General features: G+C 40.2%; 1 protein-coding gene across 1 annotated transcript in view; it reads right to left on the bottom strand.

The window, feature by feature from the left end:
- Nucleotides 1–17156, bottom strand: part of FRMD4B (FERM domain containing 4B) — a 216578-nt gene that overhangs the window by 16720 nt on the left and 182702 nt on the right. Inside the window, exons 12-19 of the mRNA XM_003264875.4 lie at nucleotides 11473–11549; nucleotides 9313–9451; nucleotides 8663–8804; nucleotides 7643–7776; nucleotides 7434–7553; nucleotides 6063–6288; nucleotides 2271–2327; nucleotides 469–616 (exon numbers count right to left, since the gene is read on the bottom strand). Coding sequence (XP_003264923.2) covers nucleotides 469–616; nucleotides 2271–2327; nucleotides 6063–6288; nucleotides 7434–7553; nucleotides 7643–7776; nucleotides 8663–8804; nucleotides 9313–9451; nucleotides 11473–11549 — 1043 coding nt within the window. The remainder of the gene's footprint in view (nucleotides 1–468; nucleotides 617–2270; nucleotides 2328–6062; nucleotides 6289–7433; nucleotides 7554–7642; nucleotides 7777–8662; nucleotides 8805–9312; nucleotides 9452–11472; nucleotides 11550–17156) is intronic.

Genomic DNA, 17156 nt, shown 5'->3' with positions numbered 1-17156 from the left:
TAGCTGGGTGTGGTGGCCTGTAATCCCAGCTGCTCGGGAGGCTGAGGCAGGAGAATTGCTTGAACCCAGGAGGCGGAGGTTGCGGTGAGCTGGAGATCACGCCATTGCACTCCAGCCTGAGCAATGAGCGAAACTCCACCTCAAAAACAAACAAACAAAAAAACATATATATGTTTATATATATTTGTGTATATATATTTATATGTGTATATATGTATATATATTCATATATGTGTATATATATTCATATATATGTGTATATATATTCATGTGTATATATATGTGTATATATATTCATTTGCTGTGAAAAACAAATAACTGGGTTAGTTTCTATGCCCCAGTTTTACAAGATAACTTCTTTTGGAAGGATAAATAAAAACGTAAAAATGTATCAACCATACACTGCATTTTGGAGGAAAAATTTCCTAGATGTGAGGCATTAACCTTACTGATGATATGACCTCTCACCTGGACTGCCTGGTATCCACAAACTGCTCATTGATGGACGACTTTCTGAAATGGATTCGCTCAATACCAAGAGACTTGGGGGGAACAATTCTTGGAGAATGAGGTACTGAACTTGATCGCTGCCCAGGAAGAGTGAAGGCGTCATTGGCTATAATAAGTAAATGGGTGAATGAAAAAGTAAGTAGACAAATTAATAGGTAAATAAATATCTTGCCAACACCTCAGAAAAGAAATTAGAAGATTTAGTGAACAAAGTGTTCTTCCAAAGATGATATTTTTAGAACATAACTTTCAAGTTAATTTTTATATTTTATACACCAGAAAAAATGAAATTACTGAACACTCTTCCGAGACCTGAACCATCTTTTGCCAAATTCAACACGTGTCACTCTGAGTGAGTATATCATTCAAGGGGAATGGGTAATACCGCAGCTTTTAAAAAGCTATATTAAAGAAAAACCCCAGTGTGAACCAAGGGGAAGTTGGCCTGGATCATTTTTGTTCACCTTTACTTTTAAAGTTTTTAGGCCTCTTTGGCCAAAGGCTTATCCTGTCATTGAAAGTAAGGAAACTGACTTATGCTGCATCATTAGAGGCTTGTTATGTTTCCCACTGATATTTACATTTTCAAAGTGGGATGGCAAGAATGACCATACATCAGCTCACAGGAAGAATTGTGCAGTGGTGAAATTTTATGCACCATAAAACTTGGGGAAGGTAAAGCAGTGGGGTGAGGGGTGATTTCCTGGAATTCTTCAAGTCATACCACAGAGATAGCCAACTCAATCATGATTAAGTACAAGAGATGACAAAGAAATACTCAGTTGATAGTAAACCCATTCTATAATGAAATGTATTGAACGGCTGGGTGCGGTGGCTCACGCGTGTAATCCCAGCACTTTGGGAGGCCGAGGCAGGCAGATCACCTGAGGTCAGGAGTTCGAGACTAGCCTGACCAACATGGTGAAACCCCGTCTCTACTAAAAATACAAAATTTAGCCGGGCGTGGTGCCTAACGCCTGTAATCCCAGCTACTCGGGAGGCTGAGGCAGGAGAATTGCTTGAACCCAGGAGGCGGAGGTTGCAGTGAGCCGAGATCACGCCATTGCACTCTAGCCTGGGCAACAAGAGCGAAACTCCGTCTCAAAAAAAAAAAAAAAAAGAGAAAAGAAATGTGTTGAACAAATACAGGCCATTACAATCGATACAGCCTGCCTCTATGAAACAACAAAATGACAGGTTAGCCCCATGTCTAAATGTGCCTTTCTTCCTAAGTAAAATAAACTTTCCTTTATCTAGAATATGAAAGTTTATTTCATATTGTAAAACATACAATGATTTTATTTCATATTGTGATGAATACAGTGATAAAGTGTACAATCTAATATCCTGGTTTTGATATTGGACTCCAGATATATAAGATGTCACCACTGGGAAAAGCTGGGTGAAGGAGTCTTTCTATTAATTATGCAACTCTCCGTGAGTCTATGATAACTTCAAAATAAAAACTTGAGAAACACTTTAGAGAGCCTTAAAGTCATTACTGAGAGACTTAGATACTCCTGTGAGGGCGTTCTGATTTCCTGAGGTCATGTGATTTTTATGGTCCTGTTATCAACGCTGAGTTAACCTGAGTAGGTGTTAATCATACACTACCTTTCCCAAACAGTTTGCATAAATGTAAGTTAGTTTATTCTACTTTTTCTCAAAACAAAAACAAATAGGCCTTACTTAACTAAGAAAATTATCTTAATTATTTCAGAATAGCTAACATTTTTAAACCAAAAAGAAGAGCCACTTACGATCATCATAGGTGGTGGTGTCAGACAAAGAGCTGCTTTCTGAGGGGATTATGTCTTCTGTGAATAAAAATAACTGCCTTGAGTATAATTGTGCATTTATACAATTAGAGGGGGCTTAGAGAAACAATTTTCAATGGAGTGCATTTTATTTTCATTTAAATAAATGTAATTAATTACAGTGCATTAAGAATAATTAACTACCATAGTAAGAATTGACTCATATACTAACAAAAATCAAAACATTTTACATATTGTACGAATATTACATTAGATTATTTCTTAAAATGGAACAGACTTCAAGGGAGTGCTGGTTTTAAACTAGTTTTCGGTGTTTCTTCTACACTGGAATAAAACTTTACCTACATATTTAGTGCTTATGACCAACAAACTGGAAAGAAAAATCATGCCATTCTTATCATAAATGCTAAATGTTAAATAAAACACATTTGAATCCTCATCTGAGAATCTACTCTTAATATAACTTGGCTTTTGACCCCTCCCTGAAAGAAAGGTCCTTTTCTTTTTTTTTTTTTTTTCTTGTTTGTTTTTGGGACAGAGTCTCATTCTGTTGCCCAGGCTGGAGTGCAATGGTGCGATCGTGGCTCACTGCAGCCTCAACCTCCTGGGCTTAAGCAATCCTCCCGCCTCAGCCTCCTGAGTAGCTGAGATTACAGGTATGCAGCACAACGCCTGGCTAATTTTTTGGATATTTAGTAAAGATAAGGTATCACCATTTGGCCAGGCTGGTCTTGAACTCCTGGGCTCAAGTGACCTGCCTACCTAGGCCTCCCAAAGTGCTGGGATCAAAGGTGTGAACCACTATGACTGGCCAAGCTTTTCAACAGGTTTCTCAACGGTGGCACTACTGACATTTCGAACTGGATACTCCTTTGCCCTGGGGAGCTGTCCTGTGCATTATAGGATTTCCAGCCTCCCTGGTTGAGAACCACTGAATTAGGTTTAAGTCTTGGTTTTGCCATTTATCGACTATAAGACCTTGGGCAAATTACTTAATCTGTAAGTATCACTTTGGCTCAACCCCACAATGGGGATAACAACAGTACCTATCATGTAGTACTGAGGTTAGGCGTTAGAATAACGAATGTAAAGCCCCTAGCCAAGCTCCCAGCATTACATGACAAATGCTCAGGAAATCTCAGCTAGACTTAAATCTTGAGTTAACTAGACACTGTGTTCTGGTTGGCAATGGCCATAACACTCTGACTATTGCTGGTATCCATCAAATGTTAAATAATGTGGCCAGGCGCGATGCCTCACCCCTGTAATCTCAGCACTTTGAGAGGCCGAGGTTGGTGGATCACTTGAGGGTCAGGAGTTTAAGACCAGCCTGGCCAACACAGTGAAATTCTGTCTCTACTAAAAATACAAAAATTAGCCTAGCATGGTGGTGCATGCCTATAATCCCAGCTATTTGGGAGGCTGAGGCAGGAGAATTGCTTGAACCTGGGAGGTGGAGGTTGCAGTGAGCCGAGATCACGCCACTGCACTCCAGCCTGGGCGGCAGAGACAACTCTGTCTCAAAAGAAAGAAAACAAAAAACAAAAAAACAAAAACAAACAAAAAACCCAAACGTATTCAGTAAAGAAAAGTATCTCAGATGTGTTGATCTGCATTTGCAAATCATTCCATACTCAGTTGAGTGTTTTGACACGAGGTTCTAGGCAAATATAATGCTTTAATGTAAACTTCAAAACCATTATGAAGGGAAGCTCTCCAACCAATCTCTAATGTTAATCTGTATCAGAGACAAGTGAACTATCTCTATTAGACACACAGTGGAGCTTGAAGGCAAGGTGCCAGTATGGTCGGCTGTTAGGCATACTTTCACTCTAAAGGAGAACACTTGAATTTTGCACAGTTTGAGGATGAATGGGCCATAACAAATGGCCATGGAGTTAAGAACAACGCTAATCACCCATATCTGTAGGTCCAGAAATTAACCACCCCCAAGGCCACCTGGATTTCACATTCAATCAAAGCTACTCTACATTCTCCAGCTGTAGTGGACTAACACTTGTGTGTTGATGCTGTACATTCCCTTTCCAAAAGCCATGTCTGCTTTGTAAATCATATGCTCTACTCCCAATTATATTCTAAACTCACTTACCTTATTTCACCAAATCTAAGATATATATTTTAAGTACCAGCAAAAAATAATTTAAAAAGTACTGCCAAGTATGACTGTAATACACCATCTAGTGTGTTAAGAACTATCCCAAGGCTGGGCGTGGTGGCTCACACCTGCAATCCCGGCAGTTTGGGAGGCTGAGGTGGGAGGATTGCTTGAGCTCAGGAGTTTGAGACCAGCCTGGGCAACATGGTGAAACCCCATGTCTACAAAACATTAGCTGGGCATGGTGGTGCGTGCCTATAGTCCCAGCTGCTAGGGAGGCTGTGGTAGGAGGATCACCTGAGCCCAGGAAGTCGAGGCTGCAGTGAGCTTTGATGGTACCACTGCACTCCAGCTTGGGCCACAGAGAGAGATCCTGTCTCAAAAGAACAAAAACAAAAACAGACAAACAAAAAAAACCCAAAACTATCCCAATTTCATAGATGTTAAAATGTAAAGGAAAAAATGTCTTAGAATCAAAGAAATACAATCATATTTCAAGCACCAGGATGAAAACCATGCCAATAAACATGTAAGGTCAATTGGACTTTAAATCTACCTGGGATTTCTCACTTTACTTTTTTCCTGAAAATGAAAGTCGTAAATACATAATGTTGAGAACTTGGAAAATACAGAAGAATATTAAGAAGAAAATTAAGTTACTTGAAATTTCACAACTGTTAGTATTTTGAAATATTTCTCGGCAGGTCTTTGTGTGTGCATATTTCTATAAAATTGGGATCATGCTGTGGTAACAATTTAATATCTGGCTTTTCTGCATTTCACGTTATATCATGACCATTTGCCCATATCTTTCTTTTTTAATTTTGTTCCCCTTTTGTTTTTGAGACAGGGTCTTGCCCTGTCACCCATGCTGGAATGCAGTGGTGCAATCATAGTTCACTGCAGCCTCGATTGCCTGGGCTCAAATGATCCTCCCATTTCAGCCTCCCCTGTGGCTCGGACTACAGGTATGCACCACCAAGCCTGGCTAATTTTTAAAATATTTTTTGAAGAGATGGGGTTTCACCATGCTTCCCAGGGTGGTCTCAAACTCCTTAGCTCAAGTGATCCGCTCACCACAGCCTTCCAAAGTGCTGGGATTATAGGTGTGGGGCGCCATGCCCGTGCTGCCCATATCTTTAAATAGCCTTCATAAATCACAGAAATTTTAATCAAGTTTACATACTTATAAAACTGAAATTCCAAACAATTTTTATCCTGTGAAACTTAGTTTGTCAGGCGCAGTGGCTCATGCCTGTAATCCCAGCACTTTGCGAGGCTGAGGAGGGTGGATCACCTGAGATCAGGAGTTTGAGACCAGCCTGACCAAGATGGTGAAACCGTGTCTCTACCAAAAATACAAAATTAGCTGGGTGTGATGGCACATGCCTGTAACCCCAGCTACTTGGGAGGCTGAGGCAGGACAATCACTTGAACCCGGGAGGTAGAGGTTGCAGTGAGCCGAGATTGCCCCATTGCACTCCAGCCTGGGCAACAAGAGTGAAACTCTGTCTCCAAATAAAAAAGAAAACTTAGTTTTGATCACCTGTTTCTTCCTTCTATCTCTCATCAAATTAACTGGTAACTGGTTTGGAAATGCTACATACCATTAAGTATTGAGTAGGGGACTCAAAAAAAAAACCTTACTTATTACTAACCTGGTAACACTGTTGCTTTCTGGCTGGGTTTCTTTCCACACCTAATTCGGTATTCGTTTATTGCATTTTCAATCTCCTGAAGCTTTTTCATCGCATCTGTGTAATCTTGCTTTCGCTTTTTCTTCACAGTTTTACAAAGGTCTGGCTCATTGGCAAGTTTCTTTGCAGCTTCCACCAGCTTTTGTTGTATTAGAAAATTACTCTCCAGTTCTTGCAAAGCAGGATCCTGCATTTATACAATGATAGTTTTATTTTTATGGACACATACGATCAACTCTTATACGCATTGTGTAATAAAACTTCCTGTGCACTTTCTTGAATCAGATGTTCTTTGAACACTATCTTCCCAAGTTTTACTGCATAGACATCTTTGTCAAACACTTTCCTTTGCCCGTCTTAACTTCAACTTCTCATTAGTCCAAACCTCTTCCCTTTTCAAGGAAGGGAATGGCCTTTCATTCATTCAGTTGGTAGGGAGAAGATCACAGTTTTCACAGATATATTCTTAACTCAAAGCTCACAGATGCAGAAGGCTATATTTATATGCATAGCTTTAGAGACAGATAAATTTGGGTTTGATCTTCTTCCTGGTAATTCCTGGTTGCCTGACCCTGGATACACAGCTTCATCTTTTAATGCTTCAGTTTTTTTCATTTGTAAAATGAAGATAACACCTACCTTATGAAGTAGGATGAGGATTAAATGAAATAATATATGTGCATTGCTTAGCTCAGAGATGGGTACACAGTGAGCACTCAATAAATAGCAAAGATTTCAAAGATGAAAACAGGTATAATTTTCTAAAGCTAAGATGGTCAAATTTCTACAAGAAACATAGATATGGTCATATTGGCTGATGACATGCAAATGAGAAAGTATTATGCATTCTATATTGGCTAACAAATATTTTAACTTGATTGTAGCTCAGTGCTGTGCATGTATTATCTCATTTAATACTCACTGGATCCCTTGGAGGGAAGTCCAATCATTACCCCCATTTTACAGATGAGGAAAACTGAGGCCTGAGAAATGAGACTTTAGAGGGGCTAAACTATTTGACAAAGGCTATTATTTAGTTTTAAGTAAATGAACCTAATGCTGGAGTTCTTAATTCTTATAATACTGACTCTCAAATGAGAAACATTTGGAGTTCACTGAATGCCTATGATTTGGGGAGTAAAGTAGTGAGAAGTAACTCAATTTTGACTGGAGTGGGCATGAAAGAAAGAGTTCAATTTGGTCTACACGATCCTTCTGTACTGGTGAGATAACATACAGCAGAGACTCAAAAACCAAAGGAAAAAGTCCACTACACTCAGACAGCTTTCCTGTCTTATGATTAATTGAAAGGCTCAGAGGCGTTGTTCATACTTCTTCACTCGGCAGCAAGTTGTCATCTAATTTGAACGCAGTACCCACACGTCTTCTGACCTGAGGAGGCTTCTCGCCTATGTTCAGGGGATATTCCTTTGGCATTTTGCCTGTGAGCTCCTGTAAAACAGGACAGAATCAAGAGCAGATAACTGACACTGGCCAAAGTTGTCAAACACAACTTGATGAGCCCAAAAAAGCAGACTCACAGCCTCCCGCAGACAGATCTTCTTAAGCTCCTCAACTTTTTTCAGAAGTTTTTCTTGTAATAGTTTCTCCTTCTTCTTTAGTTCAAGGATTTTTTCTCTCTTTTGCTCTTCACTAACTTCTGAGTCTTGAGAACCTAGGGGATGAGGGAAGGGCAGGGAAGGTTTATACAAAGGATGTTTCCTTCCTTTCTAAGGGACAAAGGATTTTTAAGCTAAAGCTGCTATTAAATGGTAGTTTATTTCTTTTCTCCTTGTTTCTCAACATAATAAAAGGAAACTGGAAAACATTTTCTCATTCTTCTGGGCATCAAACAGAACCTGGTAATAAAATGTGCCTTTTTGCATCCTAGCTCAGTCATTTTGGGGGTAATGATAAAATGCTTAACGTCCCAGATACACCCAAGGAAAAATTTCATTTTTCTGAGCAGAAGAGAAGGTAAGATGGTCCTCGAAGAGTTGTTTCAAGTGTTCTTTTACAAAGTAAGCAAGCAAGGAAAAGAAAAATCTGTGTGAAGGAAGGTCATGGTTCAGAGTCACAAGTTGACAGTGAGATTTAGATGGGATGAATCATTTTAGTAAAGTTACATATACTTAATGATAAGAGATTCCAGAATTTTTACAGAGGAAGGGCTTAGGGGAAGCTATCACATTTGAGGGGTATGCTTGTAATCATGTTTGTATAGCATTTTATATTGCACAGAGAATTAGACGATTATCTGTATCGAAAACTACATGCTGGAAAAAGCAGCTGCTGTGGAAAGTGTTCTTTCAAGCCACACCTGGGTATTCACCATCCTTGCATCTCATATTACATGCACAACCTATTTATAATTTGACTTTCTACATATTCTTTAAAAAATTAGCCTTAAAATTTTATTCAAAGCTGTTGCATACATATTTATTGACATACTTATTTATTCCCAAAAGAATGGATTAAAAGATGAATTTCGAAGTGGTTTATGACCGAAAAAACAAACAAAATAAAGCTGGTTTGCACGTTCTCTAATCCCAAGATGTTACCTGAGGAGATTAAACTGCCATTGCTTGCCATGATGAACTGACTTTTTGCCTCCAGTGTCACCAGCTTGGAGGCCCTTTGTGTTCCTGTCTCTGTCAAATCCATTGCAATCTCGTCTAAACTCCTGGCTGAAGGAATTTTTGCCTAAGAGATATACAACAATGAAACAGAATTAGCTCAAACATACTTTAAATTAATAAAACAATTAAGTTAACATACAATAAAAATATCAACACAGAGGATAATTTAGAATTTTCCCATATTCAAGTGGCATTCTTCAGGCCAAAAACAAAACAAAACCCCCACAAGCCTTAAGCTTTGTAGTTAAAATGTTTTAATAACTATACATGATTTTCCCATGGTGTGGTTCAGTTACTAACTTTCAAGTGTCACCGGCAACATCATCGCCAGCAGTGTCACCAGTATATACAACGTGCATGCCAAAAAGTTGGCTAGTCTTACAACTTTTAAAGCAGCTTATATATTGCCCATCATTTAGACATATAAAAAAACTGAAATAGTTGGAAGTTAAACACAAAAAATTCTCAGAGAGCAAAAATATATGTGCTTGCATCTTTTGTGAGAAGGCTTATCTTCTGAACAGAATGCAAAAGGGGAATCTGTCCCTATAGAAATGATGCCAGTTACTTACTTTGCTTTGCTTCCGGTCCAAGTAAAACTGATGCTGACTAATTGCCATTACCCAAATGGACTTGATGAGAGAAGAGTTAGCATACCATGTTTGCACAAATAGGCCACTTTGCCCAAAGGTTCTTCTTGAAACTGAAATCCTGAAAGATTAAAGAAAACACTCAGATAATTCCCCTCTGGCCCAGCATGATGCAAAATGTACCCTGAGAGCAGCATTGTAACAAGGCATGTTCCTCTTACTTGTCTTCTGTTGCAAAAACTCTTATGCAAATGGGGACCAAGTTTCTGATTTTCTCCTTTTACAACAAAACAATTCAGACCTAAGTAATCTCTTTCTGGATAAACAGCATGTTTAAAAACACATACACATGAATTCAAAAGCTGATAAAGAATCAGTCAAATTAGAGATTATACAAAAACATTTAGTTAGAAACTCTAAGGATGTGTAGCCATCGCAAGTGGTAAGGAATAAATGGGATCAGATATTAAAGATACAGCAACCAAGTGTGGGATGCGCACCTAATTCAAGGTAAAAGAGCATTTCAGATCTAGGTAGATTTGGCCGGATCTGACATTATCAGAGAATGCGCTTAATTATAATGGCTGAAAATATGCAAGTCCCAAACTGTCCAGAGTGCTGCTTGTACACCAGATGGAAAGAGGAAAGGGGAGGGGGGAGGAGAGAGGAGGAGGGACAGGGGGAGATGGGAGAGGGGGAGGGGGGAGAAGGGAGGGAGAGGAAGCGAAAGAGAGAGAGACAGAGAGAAAGAGAGAGAACAGGCAAGAGGCAAACAGACTGTGTGCCGGGGTACTAATGTTCTTTGTAGGAATTTGGCTTATCTCTTCGGGTCACCTTTTTATCACAGGTATTTCCTCCCATCCCTCTGGCTTCTAAACATCCATAACCATCTTGGGACTGACCCACTAAGGACTGATTAAGAATTTCTCTTAAGCCCAGGCACCATGGCTCAGCACTTTGGGAGGCTGAGGCAGGCGGACAACCTGAGGTCAGGAGTTCGAGACCAGCCTGGCCAACATGGTGAAAGCCCATCTCTACTAAAAATACAAAAATTAGCTTGGCATGGTGGTGCATGCCTGTACTCCCAGCCACTCGGGAGGCTGAGGCATGAGCATCACTTGAAACTGGGAGGTGGAGGTTGCAGTGAGCCAAGATTGTGCCCTGCCTCTCCGGGCAGCGCCTCTCAGAGGCCATGAAAGCCCATGCAGCAGCCCTGCGCTGCAGGGCGATCCTGAGGCGGGGTGTGGGGGGGCGGGATTTCTCCTAAGATATTTGAGAACCCACATCCTGACTTCAGTTTGGTAACTTGGCTTTTTTTTTTAAAATGACCAAGAACACCAATATTTTAAATGAGCAAAAGATCTGAATAGACGTGTCTCCACTAAAGATATACGAATAGCTAAGAAGCACATGAAAAGATGCTCAGCCATCATTAGTCGTGAGGGCGATGCAAATCAAAACCACAAGAAGGTACCACTTCAACCCACTAGGATGGCATAAACTATACATGCACACAAAACTAAAAATAACAAGTGTCGATGAGGATGTGCCGGCACTGGAACCACATATACTGCTGCTTGGGATGTAAAATGGTGCACTTTGAAAAGCAGCCTTGGCCGGGCGCGGTGGCTCAAGCCTGTAATCCCAGCACTTTGGGAGGCCGAGGCGGGCGGATCACAAGGTCAGGAGATCGAGACCATCCTGGCTAACAGGGTGAAACCCCGTCTCTACTAAAAATACAAAAAATTAGCCGGGCGTGTTGGCAAATTAGCCGGGCGTGGTGGCGGGCGCCTGTAGTCCCTACTCGGGAGGCTGAGGCAGGAGAATGGCGTGAACCCCGGGAGGCGGAGCTTGCAGTGAGCCAAGATCGCGCCACTGCACTCCAGCCTGGGGGACAGAGCAAGACTCCGTCTCAAAAAAAATAAAAAAATAAAAAAAAAAAAAAAAAAAAAAAAAGAAAAGCAGCCTTGCTGTTCCTCAAAGGGTTAAAGATAGTTACCATTTGACCCAGCAATTCCACTGCTAGTATATACCCAAGAGAAATGAAAACATATGTTCACATAAAAACTTGTACACAAATGTTGATAGCAGCATTATTTGTATAGTAACTGGGTCATACAGAGAAAAGTCTTTGATCCTCACCTTCGTGGATCATGAACTTCAACAGCAAATTTTTTCTCACGGAAATATAAGTTCTCCAGCTGTTTCCATTGGAATAACTAAAGAAAACAGAAAAGCCAGGCAGTGTTATTTATTCTTATTTTTACTAAGTCTATAAGTCAGCTTAATAATCAAACAATTATAAGCTCCAAGAAGGTACACTGATATGATGAAGCATGAATATGTGATTCAGCCTTTTTACAAATCAACTATGACCTAAAACCATTTTATTCCTTCTTCTGACAGCAATCTTTAACTATTAAGTTTCACCTCGGCCAGGCGTGGTGGCTCACACCTGTAATCCCAGCACTTTGCGAGGCCAACGCAGGCGGATCCTGAGGTCAGGAGATTGAGACGATCCTGGCTAACATGGAAAACCCTGTCTCTACTAAAAATACAAAAAAATTAGCCGGGCGTGGTGGCGGGCGCCTGTAGTCCCAGCTACTCGGGAGGCTGAGGCAGGAGAATGGTGTGAACCCAGGAGGCGGAGGTTGCAGTGAGCTGAGATCACTCCACTGCACTCCAGCCTGGGTGACAGAGCGAGACTCCGTCTCAAAAAAAAAACAAGATTCACCTCACCAATAAATCTTCCTTGAACAATAAAAGCAACCAACTGTGGAAGAACATGTACACTATTTTTCCTCTGACTCAACTATATAATAAGGAAATCTGCACAGATTCCAGTAAGCACCAGCCTTCTCATAGATGTTGTCTTCATAGTTAAATGGAAAGATATTCAAAGGGATATTTCAATAACATCAGAGATTGAATTTCAAAAGAATGCGAAGTGAAAGTAAAACGGAACCCCCATGCAGGGGTGATTCTCTGAGATACCAGTTTCCTACCTGTGAAGAGGGTTCCCCTAAATGCCACAGAAACCTAGCACCAGTAATTGGGGACGGAGAAGGGGTAAGAGGGAACACCAGAGCCTCTTCTTGGTTTCTGAGCTAGAACCTCCAGTTTTTGAACATAGCTCCCAGTGTCTGTACACTCTGATATACACACTACTGATACTCTACTGCTGCACTCAGTGCTGTCAGTTTGATTGGGAGAAACAAACTTTACTAGCAATGTGCATTTGAAAACCAAATAATTTGATAGAAAGCAGCTCATTCACAGAATTGAGGAGGCCTTGCTATGTTTTCTGGGCTGCTTCCTAAGCTCTTTATAAGACATTGTACTATCCTGAGCCTTGGTTTGTCCTGTCAACTTGGACTTCATGGTCAAATTCCTCTTCTCTGCCGCCAGACTTGATTAGGGAAATAACAGCAGAGAGGTTTCACTACATTATTAGACTTCAGCTGGATTTTAAAATTATGTTCAAAGAATCTTAAAAGATTATTGTTAATAGTCTATATGGTAAGCACTTCTCTGCAATGCACTATCAGCAAAACCATTTCCTGACATACGGGAACCCAGGCTTTTCACAGACATGTAAACCTCATCACGTAAAGGAACAAAATGAGCTGACGCTTTCTATACATATGCAGGCATGGGAAAAAAGTGTTCAGACTGGAGCCCCAGCTCCAAACAGTGAAATAAACCAGCACACCCTAAAAACACAGACCTCCGTGGTCCGCACACATAGCTGTCTGTAACTATAACACTCACTCAGGTTCAAAGAAGAATTAATAAAATAAAAGTATAAAGTTACATACCTATTTCTTAAAATCTCCACAAACTTGAGGTTTTCATTTCTTTAAATCCAGAGGTTCCAAAAATGGGACAGAAATGTGAGGGAAGACCTCAGGGTTCTTCCGACCTCCCCCCTCCCAGACGGCAGCTCCGGTGAGCTCTGAACTGAGTTTCATAAGACACTTAGGTGTAACTCAATTTCACAAACTGAGCCTCCCACGGCTGACACACTACTGACATCAGCAACTCTCCTGAGTGACACCTCCCTAATTCTACTCCTTCTTTCCATCAGGGAGAGGAGGGCAAAGTTCTCAGTGACAGATTTTCCCAGAAAAGAGACCTTTCTAAAATGGAGGGCAGCTGGGATTTGCCTGATACTTCCTAGGAAGTAAGTTGCTTTGAATCCAAGGACGAATTTCACCGGAGGCTGTTTTAGGAAGACATTTCTACCCTAGTTTACTCACCCTGGACATGAACAGGTTCTACAGGAAGAGTTACAGTGCAGCTCAGCTGTGTTTTCCTTTGTGTCCATTCCCACACATAAAAACCAGGGCTGGACTTGAAACGTGATCTCTGAAAGTCACCACCTCTCCCTCTTATCACTTACAAATGTGAAACCCTAGTGCTTTGGACTCCATTCAGCCTGTCTCTGCATTGAGAGCAAATATGCTCCCTGCGAGCAAAAACTCTACTTAAAAGGCGAAGGACTTCAGCTTAGAGAATTTGAAATAACTGGATTGTAACTAGGTTTGCACAAGGTTATGGGAACAAGACTGGGTTTTAAGTATGAAAGGCAGAGAGCAGTTCATTCCCCCGCCTGAAATCTTAAAAGTTTGTCAAAGTACGATTGCATATATGTGCATATAATAATATAAATGTGGATTGGAATGATACGAAATTCAGTGATTGCTTCTGGGGGCAGATGGTACGAGGGGTATGTTGTATAGAAACTTCAATACCATTAGTAATGTTTTATTAATAAAAATAGGATGAAGTAAATGACAAAATATTAGTAACATCTATTTAAGTGGTTTTACAGGTATTATCGTATTTTTAGGACTCTTGGAATTTCTCAAAATTAAAATAATAAGTTTATATATATAAAATGAATATAGGTTGGTCTGTTTTATACAAGAGTGAGATTTTCACCATTTAATCAGTTGGGAGGTCCCTGTTTTAAACATTAAATATCATTAACATTTTAATTATTTTCAACGTTTGAAGTTGCTAGGAAAATATTTCTAATTATAGTGGTACTTTATCTAGCTGGCAGCTGGATATAAGCTGGTTTTTCTTTTGAAATTGCTGATATCATTCTCCTATTATTTCTGGACTCTTCATATCCGAGGGCCAGGATGCAGCTCTGAAAACGGCAATGGAGCTGAGGTGAATTCATTTGCTGAAAGATTGCTCATGCACCTTGCCTCAGACAGCACCTGGCACAGGGCAGGCAGTTGAACGGTGTTCATTCTCCTCCCTTTCTCCAGTGTTTATCTTAGAAGATAAATAAAAGGCACCCTCTGGTCAAAATCATGAGAGGGGCTGGGTGTGGTGGCTTGGCCGGGTGCAGTGGCTCATGCCTGCAATCCCAGCACTTTGGGAGGCCGAGGCGGGTGGATCTCTTGAGGTCAGGAGTTTGGGACCAGCCTGACCAACATGGTGAAACCCCATGTCTACTAAAAATACAAAAATTAGCCAGGTATGGTGCGAGAGTCTATACCCCCAGCTATTTGGGAGGCTGAGGCAGGAGAATCACTTGAATCAGGTAGGCAGAGGTTGCAGTGAGCTGAGATCGCACCACTGCACTCCAACCTTGGCGACAAGAGTGAAAATCCGTCTCAAGAAAAAGAAAAGTCATGACGGGATTTCAGACCAATGGTCTGTATTTGAGGAAAGAAATCACAGCTTAAAGGAAGATACAAGGAAGCTAAGTATGCTTCCCATTTTCTATTATTTGGACAATCTTGGTGTCCATATAGGGTAGGACTATGACATATATGTGCGTGTGTGTGTGTGTATATATCTATATATATAAAAAATATATGCATGTGTATGCACAAATACACTTGTAATTTTCATATTAAAACAGAAAAATGTATTTTGCCCAAGCCAAAATTTTCACTCTTGGAGATTAAAAAAAAAAAAGAGCTTTATTTGTCTTGCAATACAGTTAAGAGTATGGAACTAGAATGTTTTCTAAAGTGATCATTATATAAGCATAATAATAATCATTAATGAGTATTTATTATTGTCTATGTGGCACCTAGTAGAAGCTACGAGTTTGAACACTATGTTGTTTTTAGATAAAATCTATCCTGCTAGTGATGAAAGGGAAATAGTTGTAAGGTGAAAATGAAACTATAAATTAGGTCTTCCACATTTCTTTCTGCTCTACACCCATCTTGAATCATTAGTTGTGCCCTTTGGTATCAAAAGAAGGACGTAGAGAGTGACTGAAGAATAATATCAGGGATTACTTTGCAATTGCAAAAGTAAATAGATAAAATATTAAAAGAGGAGCAGCACAAATAACATTAACAAAGAGATAATCAAGAAATTACAACACGAGGAGAATATCTTAAGGTTACAAATCTTATCTTAAAAAAATACAGTGTCAAAAATTTAAAACTGACACAAAATCATGGTGGAATCAAGCCGTATTTTGAAAGTGAACTGTATAAAATATTGTAATCACAAGAAATTTCCTTAACCCTAAGATGAAGTAAAAAAAAAAGTGTTGTTGGTTTTAGAATAATTTGCTGCAGATGATTACACTTTATTTAATGAAATGAATGTGTTGAATATTTAAGCCACTTTGTTGAAATCTATAATCAATATTTAGTTAGATTCCACTCACTTTTATAGACTTAAAGAACTACAACAAGTCACCTCAGCCCTGTCCCACCCCACTATTATAATGGTACCTAAATATCTGAGGCTAGTGTCAAACTTTAGCAAAAAAAAAAAAAGAAAAATACTATAAGGAAAAGCAGAGGGACCATTAGGAGACATGGTACTTATATTTCAGTAGCTTTGGGAGTCATTTATTCATTCCTTTTCAATCAACAGATATTTCCTGAGTGCCGTGTATGTTCGAGGTCTTCTTGTCAGCAAGTAATGGACAGAGCCCTTCCATTGTGGGGCTCACAAGAACGAAGTGAACCAAGTCAGATTGCCTTGGTTAGCATTCTGGTACTGCCACTTCTAGCTGTGTTGTATTTGGCAAGCTGCTTAACTTTCCTGAATCTCAGTGTCTGCATCTGTAAAATGGGACCAGCAACACCCACCTCAGAGAGTTGTCAGAAGGGGTCAGGGAAACTATGTTTGTGAAGCACTTAGCCCAGTGCCTGGCTCGGTATCAAAATTCAGTAAGCAATAAAGTCAGCTGTATTTGTAATGAAGAACTCTCAGTTCACCTCTCCAATTTTATCACATGGAGGGCAGTCACTAAATAGCAGAAACAAAAGCAAAAACTGCTGTCTGGATCCCACATCTTTCCATTGTTGAGAAACAGTTGGGTTATTCTGTTAACATATCTGTCACTCAGACTTCCAATTCTGTGAGTTTCGTTATAAAAACTGGCTGTTCTATTTCTGTTTATTTCATTGGGGGTTTCCTGATACACCCTCTAGGTAGGAAATTTGCTCACCGTTTCTGTATCATGGAGGACATAAATGAGGAGGGAGGGGCTGGTCACAGCACGCCCCACAGGCAGACAAAGCAAACTCCTTCCTGCCCCAGGTACCCAGGAAAGGAGGAATGTGTCCCAGCATGTACAAAAATGCTGAGAAGTGTGCACCTGCCATGTGCGAGGAGGACCTTCCCAGGGGCATGAAAGACCCAGGGAAAGCCTTGGACAAAAAGGATCAAATTGTCTTTTAAATCTTGATGAATTGAAAGTAGATGCCACCTAAAGGCTTCACACTAGGCCAGGAAAGGAAAGACATCAGGAGAGGCTTGGTTTTTAATGGCAACTCATAGTACCTACAGGTTAATCATTTAACTGCAAATCCACCTGGAAATGACTAAAT

The sequence above is a fragment of the Nomascus leucogenys genome, chromosome 21, assembly GCF_006542625.1.
Source record: "Nomascus leucogenys isolate Asia chromosome 21, Asia_NLE_v1, whole genome shotgun sequence".
In the NCBI taxonomy this organism is placed as follows: domain Eukaryota; kingdom Metazoa; phylum Chordata; class Mammalia; order Primates; family Hylobatidae; genus Nomascus; species Nomascus leucogenys.
This window is presented reverse-complemented; position numbering and strand designations above follow the sequence as displayed.